This window comes from Narcine bancroftii, unplaced genomic scaffold (genome assembly GCF_036971445.1).
Source record: "Narcine bancroftii isolate sNarBan1 unplaced genomic scaffold, sNarBan1.hap1 Scaffold_110, whole genome shotgun sequence".
NCBI lineage: Eukaryota > Metazoa > Chordata > Chondrichthyes > Torpediniformes > Narcinidae > Narcine > Narcine bancroftii.
The window spans coordinates 1,092,241-1,115,092 of record NW_027211840.1 but is presented as its reverse complement, the minus strand read 5'-3'; the positions used below and the strand labels follow the sequence as shown (position 1 = coordinate 1,115,092).

At 44.4% G+C, this 22,852-nt stretch overlaps 1 protein-coding gene and 1 long non-coding RNA gene across 7 annotated transcripts in view; one reads left to right on the top strand and one right to left on the bottom strand.

Annotated features, from left to right (window-relative positions):
* Window positions 1–300: 300 nt before the first annotated feature.
* LOC138750242 (endogenous retrovirus group 3 member 1 Env polyprotein-like) lies at window positions 301–8,244 on the bottom strand. Its single transcript, XM_069912364.1, has 2 exons — window positions 7,888–8,244; window positions 301–2,839 (listed from the first exon to the last, which is right to left on the bottom strand). Exon 2 carries the CDS (start codon window positions 2,527–2,529, stop codon window positions 826–828), a length of 1,704 nt encoding a protein of 567 aa, XP_069768465.1. The 5' UTR covers window positions 2,530–2,839; window positions 7,888–8,244; the 3' UTR covers window positions 301–825.
* Window positions 8,245–9,854: 1,610 nt separating this feature from the next.
* Window positions 9,855–22,852, top strand: part of LOC138750243 (uncharacterized) — a 37,604-nt gene continuing 24,606 nt past the window's right edge. For all 6 annotated transcript variants that reach the window (XR_011349189.1, XR_011349188.1, XR_011349192.1 and 3 more), the window contains exons 1-2: window positions 9,855–9,922; window positions 10,800–10,902. This is a non-coding gene — a long non-coding RNA (uncharacterized lncRNA). The remainder of the gene's footprint in view (window positions 9,923–10,799; window positions 10,903–22,852) is intronic.

The window sequence follows — 22,852 nt, the reverse complement described above, 5'->3', positions numbered from 1 at the left end:
GGCCTGCTCACCAGGACGAAAGCCAGTACACAAGATGGATGACGAACGCGGTGACTACACAGATCCTGCGGCAACCAATCATCTTCGTCCCAGGTGACATCCCGCACAGTGGGAAACAATGAGCAATGGCAAGAACACCCACCAATCCGAGGCTGGCTTTGCCGTCTCGAAAGACCTGTCATCAGTAGCGGGAGAGTATATAAGCAGAGCTGCCAGTTCAACGAACCAGTCTTCGACTTCGACTTCACGGGTGTGTATCATTCATTCTGTCAGAAATAAAACTTCTCACACATGAGTCTCTTTAAAACTGATGACACGACAAGCTTTATTTACAAGTCTGCAGAGTTGGACTCAACTGGTTTCTCACCAGTTAAGCCCCGATACATACAGTGCATTGATTTTTATACCTTTATTATTTGCCCTTCCCCTTCTTATTAATACTGTTTTAATTGGTTAGTATTACAAAAACATTCTAAGTATAACTGCATTATTAATTATCACGTTCGTTACGTACGCTGTGAACTCTACATTCACTGAATTCTGTTTCTCACACTTCTTATCAATCCTTTGTCTCCTGCATGTCTCTCACTATGACCATGAAAAGATAGGTTTAAAAAAACATATTCAGCAGCTCCTTCTGTCCTTGACTGCTAGTAAACTCTCTGTCCGTTCTGGCTTCCCTGTTTATGATTAATCATCACATTTTAACTTAAGTCTTTTTAACCTAAATTTTCTATATCACAATCCACCCCTTTCTCTCTTTAAAATGTGTTCAATATATGTATAGATATGAATGGGGATTCTAAGCTAGGGAAGAGAAATGTTTTATGATACATTAATCTCACGCTGAAATAAAAGTCTTACAGGGTCTCCCATCCCCCCTGGTTGCATAGCTTGTTCGACCATGGAAATCACCAGGCTGCGTAGACAGGGAATAATACAGGGCAAAATAAGTAGGAGGAATAAAATACCTCCGATGACCCACAAGAAGGTACGCCACCAGGTTCCTCCAAACCATTTGTCCATCCAATTAAATTGTGGGAAAGGATGCCAGGTTTGAACCGGTACATGGGACAATGTACGAATATTATCAGCGATTTTACGAACGGCTTTTCCATTATCATCAATCTGTAAGCAGCAGTTAGTCAAATTAAGTTTGCCACATACACCTCCTTCCGTGGCTAGGAGATAGTCTAGGGCTAGACGGTTCTGATATATAGCAGAGCGCATTTGACCTTGCTGGGATGCAAGTAATTGCAGGGCTATAGCTGTTTGATTTGTAACAATTTCAAGCACTGCTTGTAAGCGAATTATGCGATTTAACATATATATAGGAGTACGATAACCCCAAGATCCATCTTGAGCCCATGTAGCGGGACCATAATATTGAATTATGCGCTCTGGAGGCCAATCATCTCTCCATTCTCCCAAATGTACCGTGGTAGAGCGGGGTTCACGATGTAATGTATCAAAGACCTTCACGCCTAATTTATGACCGTGATCGTGGGGTAGAAGGAAAAATTCTGGGCGGATTATTCCTAGGAAACAAGTTCCACTCCACTGTGAGGGAAGACGAGTATAAGCTTTATTACCACATACCCAGAATAATCCATTTGGGGATACTCCATACCCCCTTTCCCAAACTCTTTTAAGAACAGGATTTGATTGGTATGGTCCTGTGATGGTGGAAGTGGTACAATTCCAAAACTGAATACTGCTATTAGACAGGGGTAGGCAATTAGTTTTAAAAACAGTGGATAAGAACCAAGTCTGAGGTTTAGGAAACCAAGTGAAAACACCAGGCGAAATGCGAATCCATACAGCCTTGCAGGGACTTTCTCCTACTGGGTATTTGCCGGCTCGTGAGAGACAATAAAAACCAGAGGGGACGTTAGAGAGAGACCAGGTTTCTCTTGATCTCGTTCGGTTAGTTGTCCAAATACGGGAAATCATGGTCAATGAATTGAGAGGTTCTCCCCACCAAGGCCATTGTTCTGACATCCGTGGACCCCCGCAGACCCAACAATTGGTTACATTAAAAGTTCCTGCAATTTTAGTTGCCAGATCTACAAAAAGGTTATCTCCCCCAATTGCATTACCGAAACTTACATGGTTATTTGGATGGACTCGAACTAAGTCCGGCTGTCTTAAAGGGACAGGCAATCTCGAGTGTGGAGTGTAACTTCTCATTGGAACAGTACGTTGGTGTATGCAAAACCAGAGTCCATCAGGGCATGGTGGGCTTGAGTCACCTTTCCAACCGTTAAGAGGGAAAGGAGTGGTATTAGGAATCTGTATATAATGACCCATATTATTTCCTTCTTTTTCCACACAAGGGGTATATGGATGTTGGGTGGTATTTTCTGCCCAGCATTTCTCAGGAACTGAGGTATGGGAAATGAAATTACCTTCCTTTCTTCCCCAAATGTGGTCCTGAAACAGGACCACTGTATCTCTGCATTTCTTACATTTCACACCTGATAAAGACATAGGCAAACTAAGAAAAATCAAAGAACATAACAATAACATTGTGAATTAAGTCTTTTTGCAAAATCGTAAGGTAAGAGGTTTTCTCCAGGAATACAAGTCCAATCTGAGTTCGTATCAGGGTCCTGTGGCGCCTCTACAGGTCCCTTAAATCTGGATGCGTGTGTCCACCCCTTCTCTCTTGTTCGTGCTGCAGCTTCTGTAGTTAAGAGAACTTGGTATGGACCTTCCCACTGGGGCTGGAGCTTTTCAGTCTTCCAGGTCTTGATAAGAATCCAGTCTCCTGGTTCCACTTTGTGTAAAGAAAAGTCTAGAGGCGGTGTTTGTGCCAATAGTCCTCTCTTTCGTAAATCTGTAAGAGAGCGTGACAGTGCCTGTAAATAGTTCCTAACAAATATATCCCCTTCCCCCAAGGTGGGACACCCCTCAACTGTACTCCAGAAGGGAAGCCCAAACATCATTTCATAAGGGGACAGCCCTACATCTTTTCGTGGGGCAGTACGAATTCTCAATAAGGCTAGGGGCAGACACTTTATCCAAGGCATTTTAGTTTCCACCATTAACTTTGTCAATTGGATTTTTAGTGTTCCATTCATACGTTCGACCTTCCCTGAGCTTTGTGGATGCCAAGGGGTATGTAATTTCCAAGAGACCTGTAATGCATCACAAATCAATTGCTGGATTTTTGAAGAAAAATGTGGACCCCTGTCTGAGTCTATAGAATCCATTATACCATATCTGGGGATTATCTGCTCTAGGAGGAGGCGAGCTACTGTAGAGGCTGTAGTATTTATTGTTGGGAAGGCTTCTACCCATCGGGTAAAGTGATCTATTATCACCAACAGATATTTCCATCTTTGAACTTGAGGTAACTCTGTGAAGTCGATCTGGATACGTTGAAAAGGGCGTATGGCTAATGGTTGACCTCCCATGGTCCCTGTCCTCATTATCTTCTTATTAATTTTTGTGCATAGGTAACAATTTTGCACCTCTTGTTGGGCCAAGGTGTAGATTCCTTTACACACATATTCTCGAAGCACTGTGTCACATAAGGCTTGGGTGCCCCAGTGGCTCTGTTGATGCAGGTGTTTTAAAATATTGCGAGTTATTTCTTTATTTAGAACAATTCTTCCATCTGGTGTTTTTCCATGTTCCATCAGGTAACTGGCTTGCGCCCAGCTGATCCATGTTCTTTTCTTCCTTAGCAGTGAAAATGGGAGCTGTCTTTATGCCTTGCCTTATTGGGATTAAAGTCAGCAAACGGACTTCTTGTTGCATGGCTGCTCTTTCATCAGCCAGTCTGTTTCCAATTGCTGTCGGGTTATCTCCCCTTTGATGGCTTGGTATGTAGACCACTGCTATTTCTTGGGGTAATGTTAAGGCTTCTAGAGTCAGAGTAATCATCTGTTCGTGTGCCAATTCCTTTCCTCTTGATGTAATTAGACCACGCTCCTTCCAGATCTTACCAAAGGTATGCACTACTCCGTATGCGTATTTGGAATCTGTGTAAATCGTTCCAATTTTCTTTGCCAGTATTCTGAGGGCTCTCTGCAAGGCATATAGTTCACAGGATTGTGCTGACCAGCTTCCGGGTAGTCTCGTGGATTCTACTACTTTCCAAGTATTTCCTTCTATTATAGCATACCCATTTCTTCTCATTCCGTCAACACATCTGGCGGAGCCATCAATGTAGAATTCATATCCTTCTCCCAGCGGAGTATCGCAAAGGTCTTCTCGGGTCTTGGTCTGAAGATCTGTCAACTCGACACAGTCATGCTCCACCTCTTTCTCTGTTTCACTGCCGTATAAAAATTGAGCTGGGTTGCAGCTATTAATTTTTGCAAACTGTAAATCTTCTCCAACCATTAAAATGGTTTCATACTTTAATATGCGAGAATCAGTCAGCCATCGATGGGCAGTTTGTGTTAATAAAACACTCACAGAATGGGAGGTGTACACAGTCATCTTTCCTCCAAAAGTAAGTTTACGTGCTTCCTCTACCAACAGAGCAGCAGCCGCTACTCCCTGGATACACGTCGGCCATCCGCGAGACACTGGGTCCATCATTTTGGAAAGGAAAGCTACTGGGTGTCGCTGACCGCCTTTTTCCTGTGTTAAAACTCCCACAGCTGTTCCTTGGTTATGAGTGACAAATAGCTGGAAGGGCTGTTTTAAAGAGGGCAGAGTGAGCACTGGGGCTCGTGTTAGGCGATGTTTCAAGTCCTCGAACCATCCCTCCTCCTCCTGGGTCCATTTCAATGGATAGTCATTTTCATTTGTCAGTTTATCATACATAAACTTCACCAAAGCTGAGTAGTCCTCTATCCATAACCTACAGTATCCTAAGAGTCCCAGGAATTGTCTTATTTCCTTCTTATTACGGGGTAAAGGCATTCTAGTGATTCCCGCAATTCGTTCAGGGGTAATCCGTTTCTGTCCTTTACTTATCTGGTGTCCCAGATATATCACAGTTTTCTCAACAAACTGTAACTTGTTTCTGGACACTCGTAGACCCTTTTTCCCCAGATAATTCAAGAGTCTAATGGTCTCTCTCCTCATTTCTTGTTCCTTGGGTCCTGATAATAGTAAATCATCCACATACTGCATTAGTTGGGAATCATCAGATTGTGGATAGTCCATCAGGATTTGTTCTAGCATTTGTCCAAACAGGTTTGGAGATTCAGTGAACCCTTGGGGCAATACAGTCCACCGAAACTGTCTCCGTCTACCTGTCCATGGATTTTCCCATTCAAACGCAAACATATCTCTACTTTCCTCTTCTAACGGACAAGTCCAGAAGGCATCCTTTAAGTCGATAACACTAAACCACTCATGGTCTGGGGGAATCCGACTCATAATAGTATAGGGATTAGGCACCACTGGGTGGCGGGTCTGAACAATAGCATTCAAACTTCTTAGATCCTGAACTAGGCGATAGGATCCATCTGACTTTTTTACTGGGAGTATAGGGGTGTTATAAGGTGACATGCATTCTTCTAATAGTCCGTCTCGTATTAAAGTCTCAATTACCGGCTGTAGCCCTTTTCTCCCTTCCAAAGAAATAGGATACTGACGTTTCCTTACCGGCTGATGACCTGGTATTAATGTGACATGTAAAGGTGGGATGTCCAGACCTCCTCGATTTCCCTCCTTATACCAGACTCTCTCGTAAATCTGCCGTTCATCCTCTTCCTTTAAAGCGCAGAGGTGGACTCGCACTTCTCCGTCCACAGGGAGAGCACCCAAACCTAGGAGAGCCTGTAAGTCCCTTCCTAGGAGGTTAAATCCAGCCGAAGGTAATAACAAGAGGTCTTGTACCCCTTCTCTTTCTTCCAGTTTCACTGTTACTTGGGGAATTATTGATACCATTCTGGGAGCCCCTTCTATCCCAGAAATTGTCAAATTACTTTTTATAGGCTCAGTTCCGATTGGCACAGTTATTACACTACCTCGTTCCGCTCCTGTGTCCACCATAAACACCACCTCTTCTCCCTTGGGACCAATTTTTAGTTTTACCAGGGGTTCCCTCTTATATTTGGTCCCTAACATTTGGAACCCCTGACACCCCTAATCTTCTTCCATAAGTTCGAGGGCACGCAATTCCCTCTTGTATCGGGGGCATTCCCTCTTAAAGTGTCCTTCCTCATTGCAGTAATAGCACTTAACGAACCTCCGGGGTCTTCCCTCTCTTGGATATTTTGGATTGTTTAGAGGAAGGTTTTGTTTTCTTTCCCCTCTGGATTCAGCATTCATCTGTCGGATAGTCTGTACCATAACCTTTGTCGCCTTCTTTTGATCTTCTTCTTCTCTCTGCACATATACTTTTTGTGCCTTTTTTAACAGTTCACTTAGGGGTTTTTCACTCCAGTCCTCCTCCTTTTCTAGTTTCTTTCTAATGTCTTGCCATGATTTGGAAACAAATTCAATTCGAATAAGCTGTTCACCCATTGGTGTACTAGGGTCCACACCAGCATACTGTTGGACATTCTTTCTCACCCTCTCCAAAAAATCAGTAGGGGACTCGTCTTTCCCCTGGTGGTTCCCAAATGCCTTGGTAAAATTGTGACCCTTTGGCACAGCCTCCCGTATCCCTTTAATTGTCCACTCTCTATATTGTCTCATACTTGCCAATCCCTCGGGTGTTCGTTTGTCCCACCTGGGTTCATTTAAGGGATATTTTTGTTCATGGGGTCTAGGGTCCCCAGGTTGTTCATATTCCCACATGAGGAGGGCAGCCCGTCGAATCATCTGCCTCTCCTGGGGTGAAAATAATGTTCCCATTATTGCCTGCATCTCTTCCCACGTATATGTGTTTGGTCCCAAGAATTGGTCAAGCTGTTCAGCCAGTCCTATAGGATCTTCCAATAACTTTTTCATTTCTTTCTTAAATCCCCGCACCTCTGTACTAGTTAGGGGAACATTCACATATCCTGTTACCCCTCCCGGTCCTCCCATGGGAACTTCTCTCAGGGGATTTAGGTTTATTGAAAAGTTTGATGGTCCTGGACCAGTCTGGGATCTTGTCCAGGGTCGGTTTACCGGTGGAAGTTTAGGGTCCGACTCCCTTAATTCATCCTTTTTATCCCGGCCCCCTTCGGGGCAATCAGATTCATCACCTTTCCCCTCCGGTAATAAGCTTTCCTCGGGCGCAGTAGGCACCGGGGGAATATAAGGAGGGGGAAGGTTGTCCAGAGGTTCCCATTTCTTTTCTCCTGCCACTCTCAATTTAAAACATTCTGTTAAGGATCCTGGCCAGGGAACCCAACAAAATGCATATGCTGACTCTTCTTGATTCACCTTTGGTCTCGAATTTACATATATGTTTAATGCTTGTTTAACCCAATCCTCATCAGATCCAAATTTCGGCCACCAGACCGAGGAACCTTTAATAGGTTGTTTTGACCAAAGGAGACAATATTGGACCATCTTTTTCTTGTTTTTGTCCCGATATCTTTTACTATCCCAATTTTCAAACATTCTCCCCAAAGGGCTGTCAAGGGGTACTCCCAGGAATTGTCCTGAATTTTCAGACGAGCCCTTAGATTTTGATCCTCCCATTTTCCCACCTAGATCTGTTTATCGTTGCTGAGGACCCTCTCGCTCTGGACCCTACTCCCTTCCTCTCAGACGCCTCGTCGGAGGTGCTGTCCCTCCTTCGGTTACCGCTGAGGTTTTCCTGGGGTTGACCCCTCTCTTCTCGGCACTTCGTCGGAGGTGCTGTTCCTCCTTCGGTTACCGCCGAGGTTTCCCTGGGGTCTATCCTAGAGTCCCGCGACAGGGTCCTCACACAACGACAAAAGATCTATACTTAATCTATTCCGTTAGGTTTTTATCCAAACAGGTGTATCCCGTTACACCTGTTACCCAATCCCCACACCACAATCGTAAGTCGTCACTTACCGGTGTCTTCCCGGGGATTGAACCGTCACCCTTCTCCTCTCCGTCTTGTCGTGTCACCCTGTCCGGATACCACTCGCTCAAGCCGCCCGAAGCAACGAGCAAGGGACTAGGAGCCGCTGAATTCAGCGGGGTGCACCGCCTCCGATGTCCCTCTTCTCGCCTCCCCTCACCGCCGGAGTGTAGATCCCGGACGAACCCCCATTTGTCAGAAATAAAACTTCTCACACATGAGTCTCTTTAAAACTGATGACACGACAAGCTTTATTTACAAGTCTGCAGAGTTGGACTCAACTGGTTTCTCACCAGTTAAGCCCCGATACATACAGTGCATTGATTTTTATACCTTTATTATTTGCCCTTCCCCTTCTTATTAATACTGTTTTAATTGGTTAGTATTACAAAAACATTCTAAGTATAACTGCATTATTAATTATCACGTTCGTTACGTACGCTGTGAACTCTACATTCACTGAATTCTGTTTCTCACACTTCTTATCAATCCTTTGTCTCCTGCATGTCTCTCACTATGACCATGAAAAGATAGGTTTAAAAAAACATATTCAGCAGCTCCTTCTGTCCTTGACTGCTAGTAAACTCTCTGTCCGTTCTGGCTTCCCTGTTTATGATTAATCATCACATTTTAAATTAAGTCTTTTTAACCTAAATTTTCTATATCACACATTCCACACATCATGGTGAGTGTGCTGGATATCGGTGCGAAGGAAGAGACTTTCACCATTGACCACCTCAAACCAGCACATCAGGACATTAGCAAATTCAGCCCCCACGACCCAGATATAGACGACCGAAAGCAGCGAACAGCGCTGGTTCTAGGAAGGTGGGGCATCATGCTAACTGGGATGCCACCCTGTACACACGATGGCCGACGAATGTGGCAACTGTTCAGAGTCCACGGGGACCAACAACTTTCATACCAGGGGACAACGCGCACGGCAGGAATCAACAAAGAAGGGAACACTGAACAATTGGAGGCCGGCATGGATGTGACATCACTCCAGTCGACAGCAGCAGGGAGAGAATAGAAGCAGAGCAGCCAGTGTAATAAAGGAGTCTTTGACTTTGATTTTTTGGGCGTGTGTCCACCTTTCCACCCATCACAGTAGCGCGCACGCTCCAATTTCACATCGAATGGTCTTGCTCATCTTACATCGGGAGTCACGTGTACAGTTTCCTTACCTGAAGCATGAGAAGTGCACAAAGATCGTCAGATTTGTTTCTGGGGTGTTTTAAGCAGGTGATAGAAGGAAAGTTTGAATGTGGATCTCTTGGTCGTTGGTAAAAAGGGAGATGACCTTACAACATTATGAGAGGACACAGCAGCACGGATCGAGAGAGGATAATCCAAAGGAGTCGAACACCAAGTGTCACAATTTCCCAATAACTAATCAGCTGCTTAGACTTTAAGAAATGTCTTCAATGAAAATGTAATATCCTTGGAATTCTCTCCGCTTTTGAAGGTGCATTTGAAATTGGGATCCATGGACTTGTGATGAGTTTATTGCCGTACCCACTCGTAGAGGGATCATATACATTGAACTTAGATGTAGATACTTTGAAAAAAGTAGCAGACATTAAATTGGAAGCGGTAATAAATATGGAGGAAAGATTGAGAATAAATAGTCTCCCTTGCAGTTGGGGTACAATGTATTGCTTGAGATCAGAGGAATCCTGGAGCCAGGACAAAGTGATCCTGTGTTTCCCAAGGATTTGATTGTTGTTGGATTAGTAAAAAGTGGAAGGGCCGAAGGGTCTTCTGATCCTTCGACTGCTTGATTTGTCTTCTGATGCTGATTGGGTTCACCTGTGTATTCGCTCGCTCGCTCGCTGATTGGTTGCTTCAGTTACGCGAGGCAACGTGTTGATTCGGTGAGGCCGTTATTTGATTGGACGCTGAAGTCGGGTTGGATTGATGGGCGGGTTCGCTGGTTGATTGGCTCTTGCTGTGAGGAGGCGGGACATTTGCGGCAGCGTCGTCTGCTCGGGGTCCGTCGTGTCGCCTCGGGCGCGAATGGGAGTAAGTTGGCGGAGGCGCCGGAACCTTCCACAGCCGCGCGGTCCAGGGAAAGCGGGCGACCCGCAGCCCACCGGGCCCCACCCGGGAGCGGCCGGTACCGGCTGGGTGTTTGGGTGGAGCCGAGGCGTCGGTGCGAGGCCTGATGCCGCCGACAGGGCGAGGCTGGAGGCCGCGGGGTTACTTGCAGCGGGAAGGGGCGGGGGTAGGTGATTGGCAAGTCTGGTTTGCGCATGCGTGGTGAGTTCGCGCAAATGTTGCAGATACGCATGTGCCGATTGAGGGCGACGAAGCGAACCCTTTCGCAAGTGGCAACTGACCACTGGCGCATGCGCACAGAAATTAAGATGGCTGCCCCCAGCTAATGGACCCTGAGTCACAAAGTCAATCCTGTGACTGTTCTCGTTTGTCAAATCATTTGATTTTAAAAATAGGCTCTAAGACTTCAGGGCTCCTCGCACGGGGGCAAAACGCCGACTTGCGACCATTGTGGGGTCTGATTGATCCTTTGGACTCCATTATGGTCGCAGGACGGGGAGGACCTGTCGGGGTCATTGGGTCGCTGAGGAAGGGATGGAAAACCAATCCATTTTTTGCTTCCCAGTGCTCATAGAATGTGCCTGATTCCATCCGTTTTTCCTGTTGTAGCATCACATTCTTCATCGTTAGATGTTATTTTTTAAAGTTGTGTCACCTGAACAATATTGCTCCAATCCTTCTGATCCTGATGTACCATGTGTTTAAAATGTAATGTTTCTCAGTTACTTGATCGAATGCCTTAAAAATATAGGGACTTTGGTGTTAAAAATACAGAGTAAAGATTTCACCAATCCTTTTGAATTTATGATCTCTGGGATTTCTGGTCATGTTTTCTATTTAGGTTGGTGTATCTTGCAGACCTGTTTGGTTGTAGCAAGTAAGAAGTTTTCCATTTGTAGCATCCGCTGCGGCAGCGCTACTAAATAAAGAGACATCCAACCAAGGTGAGTGTAAAACAAAGACTGGCTTTTCTGGTTTAAATTTCCCACGTGTGCTCACTGGCCCACCCACTTCTGGTAACGTGCCCCTGACTTCCAGCATCACTCTCCAGCTGGCTGGCCGCTACGCGGAAGTGAAGGGCATCTCAGCCCGCACATGGTGCAAGGCCCAGGCTCCTTCTCAGTGATAAAGGGGACTCTGTGCCATCTTGGACTGTCCAAGTGTTGCAGTTATTTGGCCTTTTTTGCTTGCCCAGTTGCCTAGTGCGCTACAATTTCAGCGTTGATAAGGGGGAAATTCTTTCAATGTTTTATTCACTTTTATTACAGAATTCTTCCTAGTATATCTGTGTAACATTGAAAATTATGGGTTTTCATGAACAGGGATCATGATTTTACTCATAATTTGGCGAGCCAATGGATAGGACAGTTTTTGCTAATGCCCCATGGGAAGCAAAATAAAAATGAAGTGACAAAATTAGGAAGGTTTGTTGACCCATCTTTTTAAGCAGGATGTCAGGATGATTTTCATCTAGCTTGCTGAATTAAAATGTGATTTGTCAGTTCTTAATGGCAGCTGCCATTATTGGCATTGCAAGGAGAGATGGGAAATGGGTCAGGTCCTTGGTGGTCCCAGTAATGCAACGTAGAAAGATGTCACGGGGCTGAATGTGGTTTAGGGAGGGAGAGGGTATTAATTTTTAGGAAAAGTATGTGGCCAGCCACCTATCAATATTTTTTTATCAAATAGAAATTCCTGCTGGTAGAGGCCATTTCCTACTTTGAACAGGCCCAATGTCATTATCCAAGCAGATATTGTTAAGAGCCCAAAGGATCCCAAAACCCAGCAGCAAGAGACATTCACCAAGACAAGTGGTTTTTAAAACAGAAGTTATTTTTAATCAAATTTAATCATGAAAATAGAATTAAACTTTAACCTAACTCTATACTCTAACCTAACTCTATACTTAACAGTGCGGCTTTCGCGCAAACAGAGGAACTACTGACATGGTCTTTGCCCTCAGACAGCTCCAAGAAAAGTGCAGAGAACAAAACAAAGGACTCTACATCACCTTTGTTGACCTCACCAAAGCCTTCGACACCAAATACTAGAGCGCATCGGATGTCCCCCAAAGTTCCTCAACATGATTATCCAACTGCACGAAAACCAACAAGGTCGGGTCAGATACAGCAATGAGCTCTCTGAACCCTTCTCCATTAACAATGGCGTGAAGCAAGGCTGTGTTCTCGCACCAACCCTCTTTTCAATCTTCTTCAGCATGATGCTGAACCAAGCCATGAAAGACCCCAACAATGAAGACGCTGTTTATATCCGGTACTGCACGGATGGCAGTCTCTTCAATCTGAGGCGCCTGCAAGCTCACACCAAGACACAAGAGAAACTTGTCCGTGAACTACTCTTTGCAGACGATGCCGCTTTAGTTGCCCATTCAGAGCCAGCTCTTCAGCGCTTGACGTCCTGCTTTGCGGAAACTACCAAAATGTTTGGCCTGGAAGTCAGCCTGAAGAAAACTGAGGTCCTCCATCAGCCAGCTCCCCACCATGATTACCAGCCCCCCCACATCTCCATCGGGCACACAAAACTCAAAACGGTCAACCAGTTTACCTATCTCGGCTGCACCATTTCATCAGATGCAAGGATCGACAATGAGATAGACAATAGACTCGCCAAGGCAAATAGCGCCTTTGGAAGACTACACAAAAGAGTCTGGGAAAACAACCAACTGAAAGACCTCACAAAGATAAGCGTATACAGAGCCGTTGTCATACCCACACTCCTGTTCGGCTCCGAATCATGGGTCCTCTACCGGCACCACCTACGGCTCCTAGAACGCTTCCACCAGTGTTGTCTCCGCTCCATCCTCAACATCCATTGGAGCGCTTACATCCCTAACGTCGAAGTACTCGAGATGGCAGAGGTCGACAGCATCGAGTCCACGCTGCTGAAGATCCAGCTGCGCTGGATGGGTCACGTCTCCAGAATGGAGGACCATCGCCTTCCCAAGATCGTGTTATATGGCGAGCTCTCCACTGGCCACCGTGACAGAGGTGCACCAAAGAAAAGGTACAAGGACTGCCTAAAGAAATCTCTTGGTGCCTGCCACATTGACCACTGCCAGTGGGCTGATAACGCCTCAAACCGTGCATCTTGGCGCCTCACAGTTTGGCGGGCAGCAACCTCCTTTGAAGAAGACCGCAGAGCCCACCTCACTGACAAAAGGCAAAGGAGGAAAAACCCAACATCCAACCCCAACCAACCAATTTTCCCCTGCAACCGCTGCAATCGTGTCTGCCTGTCCCGCATCGGACTTGTCAGCCACAAACGAGCCTGCAGCTGACGTGGACTTTTTACCCCCTCCATAAATCTTCGTCCGCGAAGCCAAGCCAAAAAGAATACTTAACAAACCCAAATTAACCCCTTTTTAATTCTAAGTGCACATATTTGTAATGTGTTTAAATTTAAGAAAAGTGATTTGGTTCACAGTTCAATCTTACTTCTCTTTCTTCCAAGTTCTCTGGATGCAGGCAATTCCGCTGTGCACAGAATGGAATGTGTATAAATTTCACCAGGATTTGGTGCTCGAAAGGTAAATGTTTACCGCTCAGGATAGTTCTTGTAGGGTTTTTAGAGAGAGGTGTGTTGTTCCAGGATTTCCACAACTTAGGTACCACCATTAGTCACCTCAATGTCTCACTGATGAACTTTGCCCCGTTAGGGTTTTCTAGATGGTAACTTATTTCTGCAAGCTACTACAGAGTTCCATTCCTCTTTTTCCAAACAACAGGAGTTCTTTCTTCTGCTTAACCTAGTGTTAGATAAACAAAACCTAGGAGTGAATTTCCTGTAAGCAGCCTGCAGAAAGGTACTTGCAGCCATCCTGGCTCCATTTCCAAACAATGGTCATTCATTTTATGACATCAGTTTGATTAACACCTACTTTTGAATGTGAATAACATTCTCCAGAGATCTTCAATAATTCTTCAGTCTTTCAAATAAGATGTTTTAAAATGTATGTGTGTGTATGTATGTAACCTACTCTAAATCTTACCAAAATCCCAAATATTACCAAATTCTCCAAATATATTTATCCATTACAATATCACGTAAGGAGCATTTAAGAGATTCTTAGACAGGCATATATGGGTGAATGAAAAACAGGGTTGTAGCGGATGCACAGCACAGTATTACAAACCACCACCATCAGTTCACAGACTTACCTGACACGTCGCGGGCTAACAGTGCTGGGTACCAAAGTACAGTGAGTGGATCAAATGAAGCCCCTGCCTAAAGGCATGGGGCACTAATGGCTCGTAGATTTAACCTGCTAGTCCTGTGGACCGGAAGGTGTTCACTAATATTCTCATTGACAAGCAGGGAATAAAAGGTCTGTGTATGTCTGCAATAAACCAGTCTTGAGTTGACTACCTTTGTATGTGTTTGCCTTTATTTAGCAGCATCTACCACAGTAGCCGCTACAGGGTTTTTTTTTTGTTAGAAATATCTAGATCAACACAACATCGTGGGCCAAAGGGCTTGTACCGTTTTATCATATTCTGCTATTGCTTGACTTTGAATATCTGTTGTAAGCTCTGTGAGACTTCAGTAATGTAGCAAATGTGCACAGCAACATTGCAGTCAGGAGTTTGTATCTCCTGGTTGACTTGAGCTTTTCTCTTTTTCACACAATGCTTTCTAGTTCTGGTCAGTAAGAAAAGAAATATTGTGCATGTTGAATATGTCATTATGTCTGAAAGTAACACTGGAAAAGAGTCAGTAATACCAAGGTAAATAGCATCCTTTAGTGGCTGGTGCAGTTTCCTGACGGGCACAAGTTATCACTCAGTGGCGACAGTGATGTGAAAATGTGGGTAAATTATTTTGTATATGATTTATACATGTTAAAATTAGCTGTTGTTTGTTCCAATTTCAGGTAGGAGTGGTTGCAAAGTGGGTAAGGATAGAAAATACTTGGGGATAAAAAACTGGGGCTTGCATTTGATGGTGTGAAAGTCAAAATGGAAACTCAGAATAAGGCTCATCTGATTTAGCAAGCCACTGGCTCTCATACATCCACCAGAAGTGAATCGAGAATTGAATTATGAGTCTTTTATGGTGGGTATCTTCAAAGTCTGTTGATTGCAAGACTAAATTAAGAGCCCTTTTGCCCCTGGCTGTGCTGAAAGATTGTTTTGTTTATTAACTAAATCTTTCTGAAAGGGAGAATAGTGTGAAGCGGCTTTCCAACTCGTTGGTGATGAATCTTGCAGTAAGATGTTTCAAATAATTATAGATTCCTAATTCCTCCCAGTCCTCGGGCATTTTCTCCTGCAATCTACATCAGTTACCACCATCCAGGGATTCTCATGAAGGGTAAGTTTCAAAATCACCTCCTCCAACCATGTCCGTGCCCTCTGTGGCAAGAAACCCAATCCAGAGTAAATGACAGATTGGCTGAGCGCCTCCACTTGGATCACAATGGCCATCTTGGCTCATGGTCACAAGATGTTTTAAGTTCCATTCCATTCCCACACTGACCTTTGTCTTCTGCCTCCTCCATTGTCTGGGTGAGGTCAAATACAAAGGAACCATCTCTTATTGAATTTGTGAATCGATGGTATGAATATGGAATTGTCCAAGTTCATGTAACCAGCCCACACCCCCCCAGGTTTTCTCTCTGTCCTGTTGATCCACTCAGTTCCCCTCATATTTTCCCTTCCAAACCAGATGACTTATAAATGTGGGCAGAGAAATTATAGATGGAGTTTAATCTGGACAAGTGTCTTGCACTTTGAGAAGAGTTGTAGTCGTGTTGCAATGAGGGATCTTGGGGTGCAAGCGCGAGCTCCTTGAAAGTGGCAACAAAAGTGTAGGGTGTTAAAGAAAGTATTCTTCATTGAGCAGGGCATGAAGTATAAACGTGGTTAGACCACATTTCAAGTGTTTTCTGCATTTCTAGTTGCTGCATGACAAAAAGAGTTTTTCAGGGGGTTGCTTGGGATAGAGCATTGGTTCTGGGGAGAGGTTGGACAAATTTGGATAGTTTTCTCTGGAACATTGGAAGCTGAGTGATGACCTGGTTGAAATTTATCCAATTATTGTAGTCCTGGAGAAGGTAGATTTCTTCTTCCCCCTCCCCTGTGGGAGATGTAAAAATACTACGATGCCTATATTGAACATGAGAGGGGAAAAGGAGAGAAGTGAGGCAGGTTTTTGCACAGTGCGGTGGGGGTCTGGCCCACGCTGCCAGGATAGTGGTGAAATCACCACGATTTAAGAGGCATTTGGTTGGTCACATGAACAAGAGGGAATAATGGGTGATGCGTATGGACCATGTGCTGACAGATGGGATTATGCTCTGTTGGGTGATGATTCATCTCTTTTCAAGGATTGTTGCCGATGGGCAATAAACTTTTCACAAAGGTCTATCTCCAATGAATGTATTTAGAACATTTCCATGAGTTAATTCCCTGTAGAAACACCAGTTTATCATTCAAGCTGTGGAGCCACAGCAATAATGCAAAGTAAAAGGCCATCAATACTGAATCCATTTCAATCAGCCTTCACCTTGTACAATGTTCAGTTGAGACAAGAAAATCAAAATGCAACTTTTATCATCAAGGAAAGATGAGTAATCCTCTGTACCACAGAATTATTGCTGAAAAAATATTTGGAAAATTTTGTGAATTCAGCTTCCAAACAGTTGATGAAGAGGAGCCACAACGAGATTTTTAAAAATTAAACCCAGAACATTTATTAGAAGATGTTTATCACAATAAACATGTTCAGGTTCAGTAATGATCGATTCTGGATTGGCATGTGGCAGTAATAAAAGGAATGCAGGATAGATATATTCCAAGGAAAAATAAATTAATGATTTGAATTGTGGTTTAAATGGTTTTGTGGCCAAATTTGCGGAGGTCACCAAGATAGGGGACAGAGTAGGAAATGTAGAAACCGTAAAGTTGCAGAAGGATATTGACAGATTAGGAAACTGGGCAAAATGATGGCAGATGAGATTTAACACCGAGAAATATACAGTTGTACATTTTGGCAGTGGAAATAAACAGGAAGCATACTATTTGGATGGGATGAAAATTCAGACCTTGGATGTGCAAAGGGACCTGGGTGTCCTTGTGCAAGGAAAACTAAAAGTTAATGACCAGGTGAAATTGGTCATGAAGAAAGCGAATGCTATGTTGGCATTCATTTCAAGATGAATAGTGTACAAGGGAAAAGTCATGTTAATGAGGCTCTATGGGGCACTGGTGAGACCTCATTTTGAGTACTGGGTGCAGTTTTGGGCCCCCTATCTGAGAAAGGATGTGATGTTGTTGGAGAGGGTGCAGAGGAGAATGATGAGGATGATTTCCAGAATACAAAATATAATGTACGAGGAGAGTTTGACAGCTCTTGGATTGTATTCATTGGGGTATCGGAAATTAAAAAAGAAAGCTCATGGAGATATTTTGTATTTTGAAAGGTTTAGATAGGGTGGATGCGGGTAAGATGTTTCCCTTGGTGGGTGAGTCGAGGACAAGAAAATTAGAGGTTATCCATCCAAAACAGAGATTGGGTTGAACTTCTTTCGCCAGAGTGTCATGGAGCTGTGGAACTTATTGCCTCATACAGCAGTGGATGCCAGATCACTGGGAGTATTTAAACAAGAAATAGACAAGTATCTCGTTAGTGAGGGCATGAAGGGATATGCGGAAAAGGCTGGAAATTGGAATGAGTGCAGAGTAGCTCAGTGTGTATTTACGGAGCAGATTCGATGGGCCTGGTGGCCTGGTTCTGTTCTTTTGTCTTGGGATCTTGTTCTCATTTGAGAGTGATTATCGAAGGCAACTGAGAAAAATGGAAACAATTTGAGGCAATTGTTGGAGTAGGTTATTTGTTTGCCATCTCTATGTAAAACTCCAAAATTATCTGTCACTTTGGATCAGTGCTGGTCCCTCCAATCCCTGAGGAACATAGTCTTTCTAATATGTCATGTGTTCTTTCAGCTACAAATGATTCTCTTTTTCAAACATGGCCACAGGTTACTCGTGCTTCATTTCTGTCTTGCAATCTTTTTGGGTGGTTTTTCAGTTGTAAATGTGGAAAATTCCATTTTGGGAGTGGATTTCTTGTCACATTTTTCCGTGATGTATTTGAAAAAACGTTGTTGTGTGGACTGCAGCTCTTGAATGCAAGTGAGCTGCATTTGTTGTCCTTCCAATGCCATCTGCTGCCTGACAAGCCTTCAACCTGATTCCTGCCCTTTCCAAGCCTTGCTCAAGTGTTTTCCTCGCCTCGTGACCCCATCGTAATGGTGTACAGACATGCAATAAGCCACCATATAAAGGCAGGGTCTGAGACGCAGGTCGTAATGCCCCCAGATTATCTTAAAATCGCAAGATTGGATTGGCAAGAGTTGGGTGTCGTCCACAGATCTGACAGCTGCTGGGCTTCACGGTTGCATATGGTTCTGAAAAATACTAGGGATTGGCGGCCTTGCAGAGATGATCGTCCCCTGAACAATTCCACCGTGCCTGACTGATACAATATTCCAAATTGACAAGACTTCTCAGCCAACCTCCACGGCAAATATGTATTTGCTAAAATAGATCTAGTACATGCTTACTATTAGATTCCATTTGAGTCTTCGGATGTCACGAAGACACCAGTGATGGTCCCGTTCGGCATGTTTGAGTTTCTGAGAATACCATTCGGTCTGTGGAATGCAGCTCAGACATTCCAGTGGTTCATGGACCACAAACTCACTGGCCTTGGGTTTTTTTTGGTGCTTGTGTTGATCGAGGAGATTCTGGTTGTAAGTGTGGATGAAGAGAAGCACAAGAGCCACCTTATCTCATTGTTTCCGAGGCTTGAGGAATGTGGCATCGTGATTAATCCCAGGAAAGTGTTTCTGGTGCTTCTGATCTTGTATTTATGGGACCTAGAGTTATGCAACATGGTATTTTGGCTGATGAATGAGAAGTGCGTGAATTTTGAGAATTTCCTCCCCCCATTAAGGTTGGCCAATTGTGATGGTTTTTAGGTATGAGGAATTTTTATCGCTGTTCCCTGGTGAATGCCACAGCATTTTTATTACCTCTTGCTGAACGACTCAAAGGATCTGATGTCTGCTTCAAAAAGACCTTAACTTTGTGTATGCTTTCCATGATGTGAACACTTTTCTTGCAAATGTCACGAAGCTTGTACATCAAATGCCTAAGGCCTTGCTCTCTTACAACAGATGCATCTGTCAGTGCTGTGGGAGCAGTGTTCGAACAACTAGTCTGTGGGCAATTGGAACCTTGGTGTTTTTTTTCAGCCAAGCGGTCACTGGCTCAGGCAAAGTATAGTACATTTGGGCAAGAACTCTTAGCTATCTATCTCGCAGTGAAACATTTCTGTTTTAAAAAATATATATTTATAGTTTTGTATACAGTTCAATATAATAATAGAATCGTATCCAAATGATACGTTCAATGATCAAAATAGAATAAAAAAATAAATGTTGTACTGTACATAAAAGTGAGAAGAGAAAAAAAGTATAAAAGAAAAAAATACAGATCTAGGTGCAAAGCTCCTGTGATTACTATTCCCTTCCAAAAGGAAAGGCAGGATATTAATAAAATAGTAGAATTAAACCAACATGATAAGGTTCAACCATTAAGATTAAAGAAAAGTGGTGGTGGGGTGGAGAAGTGAATACATTAGATATCCAAACCCATATCTAAATATGGTTTCCATATTTTGAAGTAGGTATCATACCCAGTTCTAATATTATAAATCACCTTTGCTAAGGAAATACAATTTTGCATTTCCCCACAATCAATTTTAAGATTGGATTCAGATCTAAAACATGAATTTGAAAAATTAGGAATAAATTAATTGATGTGCCATGAAATATAATTGATGAATAAGTTATTATTAACTAATCTATCAAAAACATTAACTGCTGTCCCAACAAGTGTCAGACCAGCAAAAAGGGTCAATTTCAGTTCCCAAATCCAATTCCCATCTTTCTTTTGATTTATTCAAGTCTGGATTTGGAGATTCCTCTTGAAGTAGAAGATACAATTTGGAAATGTTTCTTTGTAATTCCCTCATGAATCCCAATTTCCAATCCAATATTTCAGCTTTTTTATTGGAAGGTCATCCTTTGACCATTTGTACAGACCACCAGCCTCTTATGCATACTGTATCTCTACTTGCCAAGGGAGATTCAGCACTTGCACTTCATCCTTCAATTTTCATCAGACACACGTGACATCTGAGAGAAAGCGAATTGGTGCCCAATCCAGGTGCAACATTACATACAACTACTGACATCAATTTCAATGCCATGGCTCATGTACGATGCACTGATCCCGATTTCATCCGGTGTAACCAGATCAACTCTGGTCTCCATCTTCAAGATGTGACCCTGGATGAATCGGCTGAAATGTTGGTCTGATTTTTTTCCCCCAACAGGAAGGACTAGGCTATTTGTGTGTGCAGCTATGAGGCAGGAGATTTTCCCTTCACAATCTATCTCTTCCTGGTGGAAGAGCATCAATCAAACTGGTTAAGGAACATCTTACCTGGGTTCGTTTAAAACAGAATGTTGGATTATGGGCAAGGACTTGCTTGCTGGGTCAATGCCCTAAAGTCTCCAGGCACATGAAATTCAAGCTGGGGGATTTTGTTGTTTTGGATTCCCATTTCCAGCACATGCACCTTGTGGCTTGAAAGGTCCACTTCTGCCATCTCGGCAATGTACTTTTCTGCTCACGTGTGAGGACAGGACTACCAGGTGGAAGGATGAAATTCCTATCATCGGCATCTCTGTAGAGACAATTGATGGGACTTTTGTGGATCATTGGATTCCATCTTTTGGTGTTCTGGGCACTATTACAGCAGATCGAGGGTCTCAGTTCGAGTCAGCATTAGTCCGAGCTCTCACTGATCCTCTGGGCACTACCTGAATTATGGCTAAGCATTTCAGGGCCAACAGCATCTTTGAGCATTTTCCTTGACGATCGAAAGCACCATTGACAGCAGGTGGCAAATCATCGACATGGAGCGAAAGTTTGCCAATGGTTCTCCTTTGTGTGACTACAGCTCTTAGGGCAGATCATGGATGTTTAGTGGAAGAGCTAGTCTATGACTGTATGCTGACCTTGCCAGGTGAGTTTGTGAATCTGAGTCCAGACACAGTGCTCATAAACAGGTCAGTTATCTTGATTTTCTTCGAAAAATGAGATTACTCTGATGTTCTCCTATGTGGCAGCATCATCTGCAGTGGATGTGCCAAATGATTTACAACACTGTACTCGTGTGTTTCTTTGACATGATGTTGTTCGTAAACCACTTTAGCCCATTTACGATGGTCCTTTCCAGGTCTTATGGCACCATCCATAGTGTTTTGTGATTGACAGTAATGGAAAATGTAACACTGTTTCCATCAACAGGTTGAAGCCAGTGTATTTTGAATGTCCACATTCTGCATCAGGGCCAGAGGGCCAGTGTGCCAGAGGGCCAGTGTGCCGGAGGGCCAGTGTGCCGGAGGGCCAGTGTGCCGGAGGGCCAGTGTGCCGGAGGGCCAGTGTGCCGGAGGGCCAGTGTGCCGGAGGGCCAGTGTGCCGGAGGGCCAGTGTGCCGGAGGGCCAGTGTGCCGGAGGGCCAGTGTGCCGGAGGGCCAGTGTGCCGGAGGGCCAGTGTGCCGGAGGGCCAGTGTGCCGGAGGGCCAGTGTGCCGGAGGGCCAGTGTGCCGGAGGGCCAGTGTGCCGGAGGGCCAGTGTGCCGGAGGGCCAGTGTGCCGGAGGGCCAGTGTGCCGGAGGGCCAGTGTGCCGGAGGGCCGGCGGGCCAGCGGGCCGGCGGGCCGGCGGGCCGGCGGGCCGGCGGGCCGGCGGACCGGCGCGCCAGAGGACCAGACGTACCCCTGCATTTCCTGTCTTGCAGTATCACACAAGTTCAGGCTGAACTGTCAACTCTCCAGACCGTTACCCTGGGGACAGTTCCATTCAGTCGCCTCCTTGCATGGAGTACAGGCTGGAGGTGGGGGGGAGGGGGCTGTCACGGTGATGTATCTGCCTGCTTTGGGAACGGTGCCAGTTGCCGCTGATGATGTCATTGGATCGTCGCACTGGAGGAATAGCCCACGTGCGCAGGTGCGTTAAGCGTCAGTATATGGGTGATGGATCTCGGATGCAGGAGGAGTTGACAGAGAGGGTCAGGATCACCGTGTGGCACTGAGCTAAGGAGAAGGTCAAAGGGGTTTGGCTGGGTGATGTTTGGGGAGTTGAAGAATGCAATGTTGTGTCTGAGGAGGATAAAGAAGGTCGACTGCATTGTCTTCTGGAGGAAACGTGTGAGGGTATTCTTTAATTGTTTGTAAACGATGGTATATCAGTGCCGTTACAAACCTAACCCTTCCCTACCTCACACTCATTACCCTCTATTATTTTTCCATCCATGTATCTTAGAGTGTTTTGAATGTCCTTATTGTACCAGCCCCCACCTCCACCCGAGCAATGCATCCGAGATCCTCACAGGTCTGTATTTTATAAAAAAAAACTTGTTTAGACGATCAAATCAAATGATGAATGAAGTTCTATTGCAACATCTTGTGATCTCATCATCATTTCTTTGCAGATTATGGGCAAATTGAGAGAAAAATGTTTGTCTTAAATAGACACTATGAAGGAGAGGGGGAAGGGTGGATCCCTTATTGTATCTGCTGTGCAAATACGAGCTGCATTGTTACACCTCATAACAACACATGTTGAAGAATACTGCGGAATGGTCATGATCTAAAATACCCAAACTGGAGAAATAAATTGAGATGAATGCCTTTGGAATGAACTTTGGAAGGCATCATTGGGTTTTCGTGACTTGCTCATGAACCAGAATTTCTCTCACTTGGGTTCTGGCTCCTGAGCCTATTCTCTTGCTTCTATTTC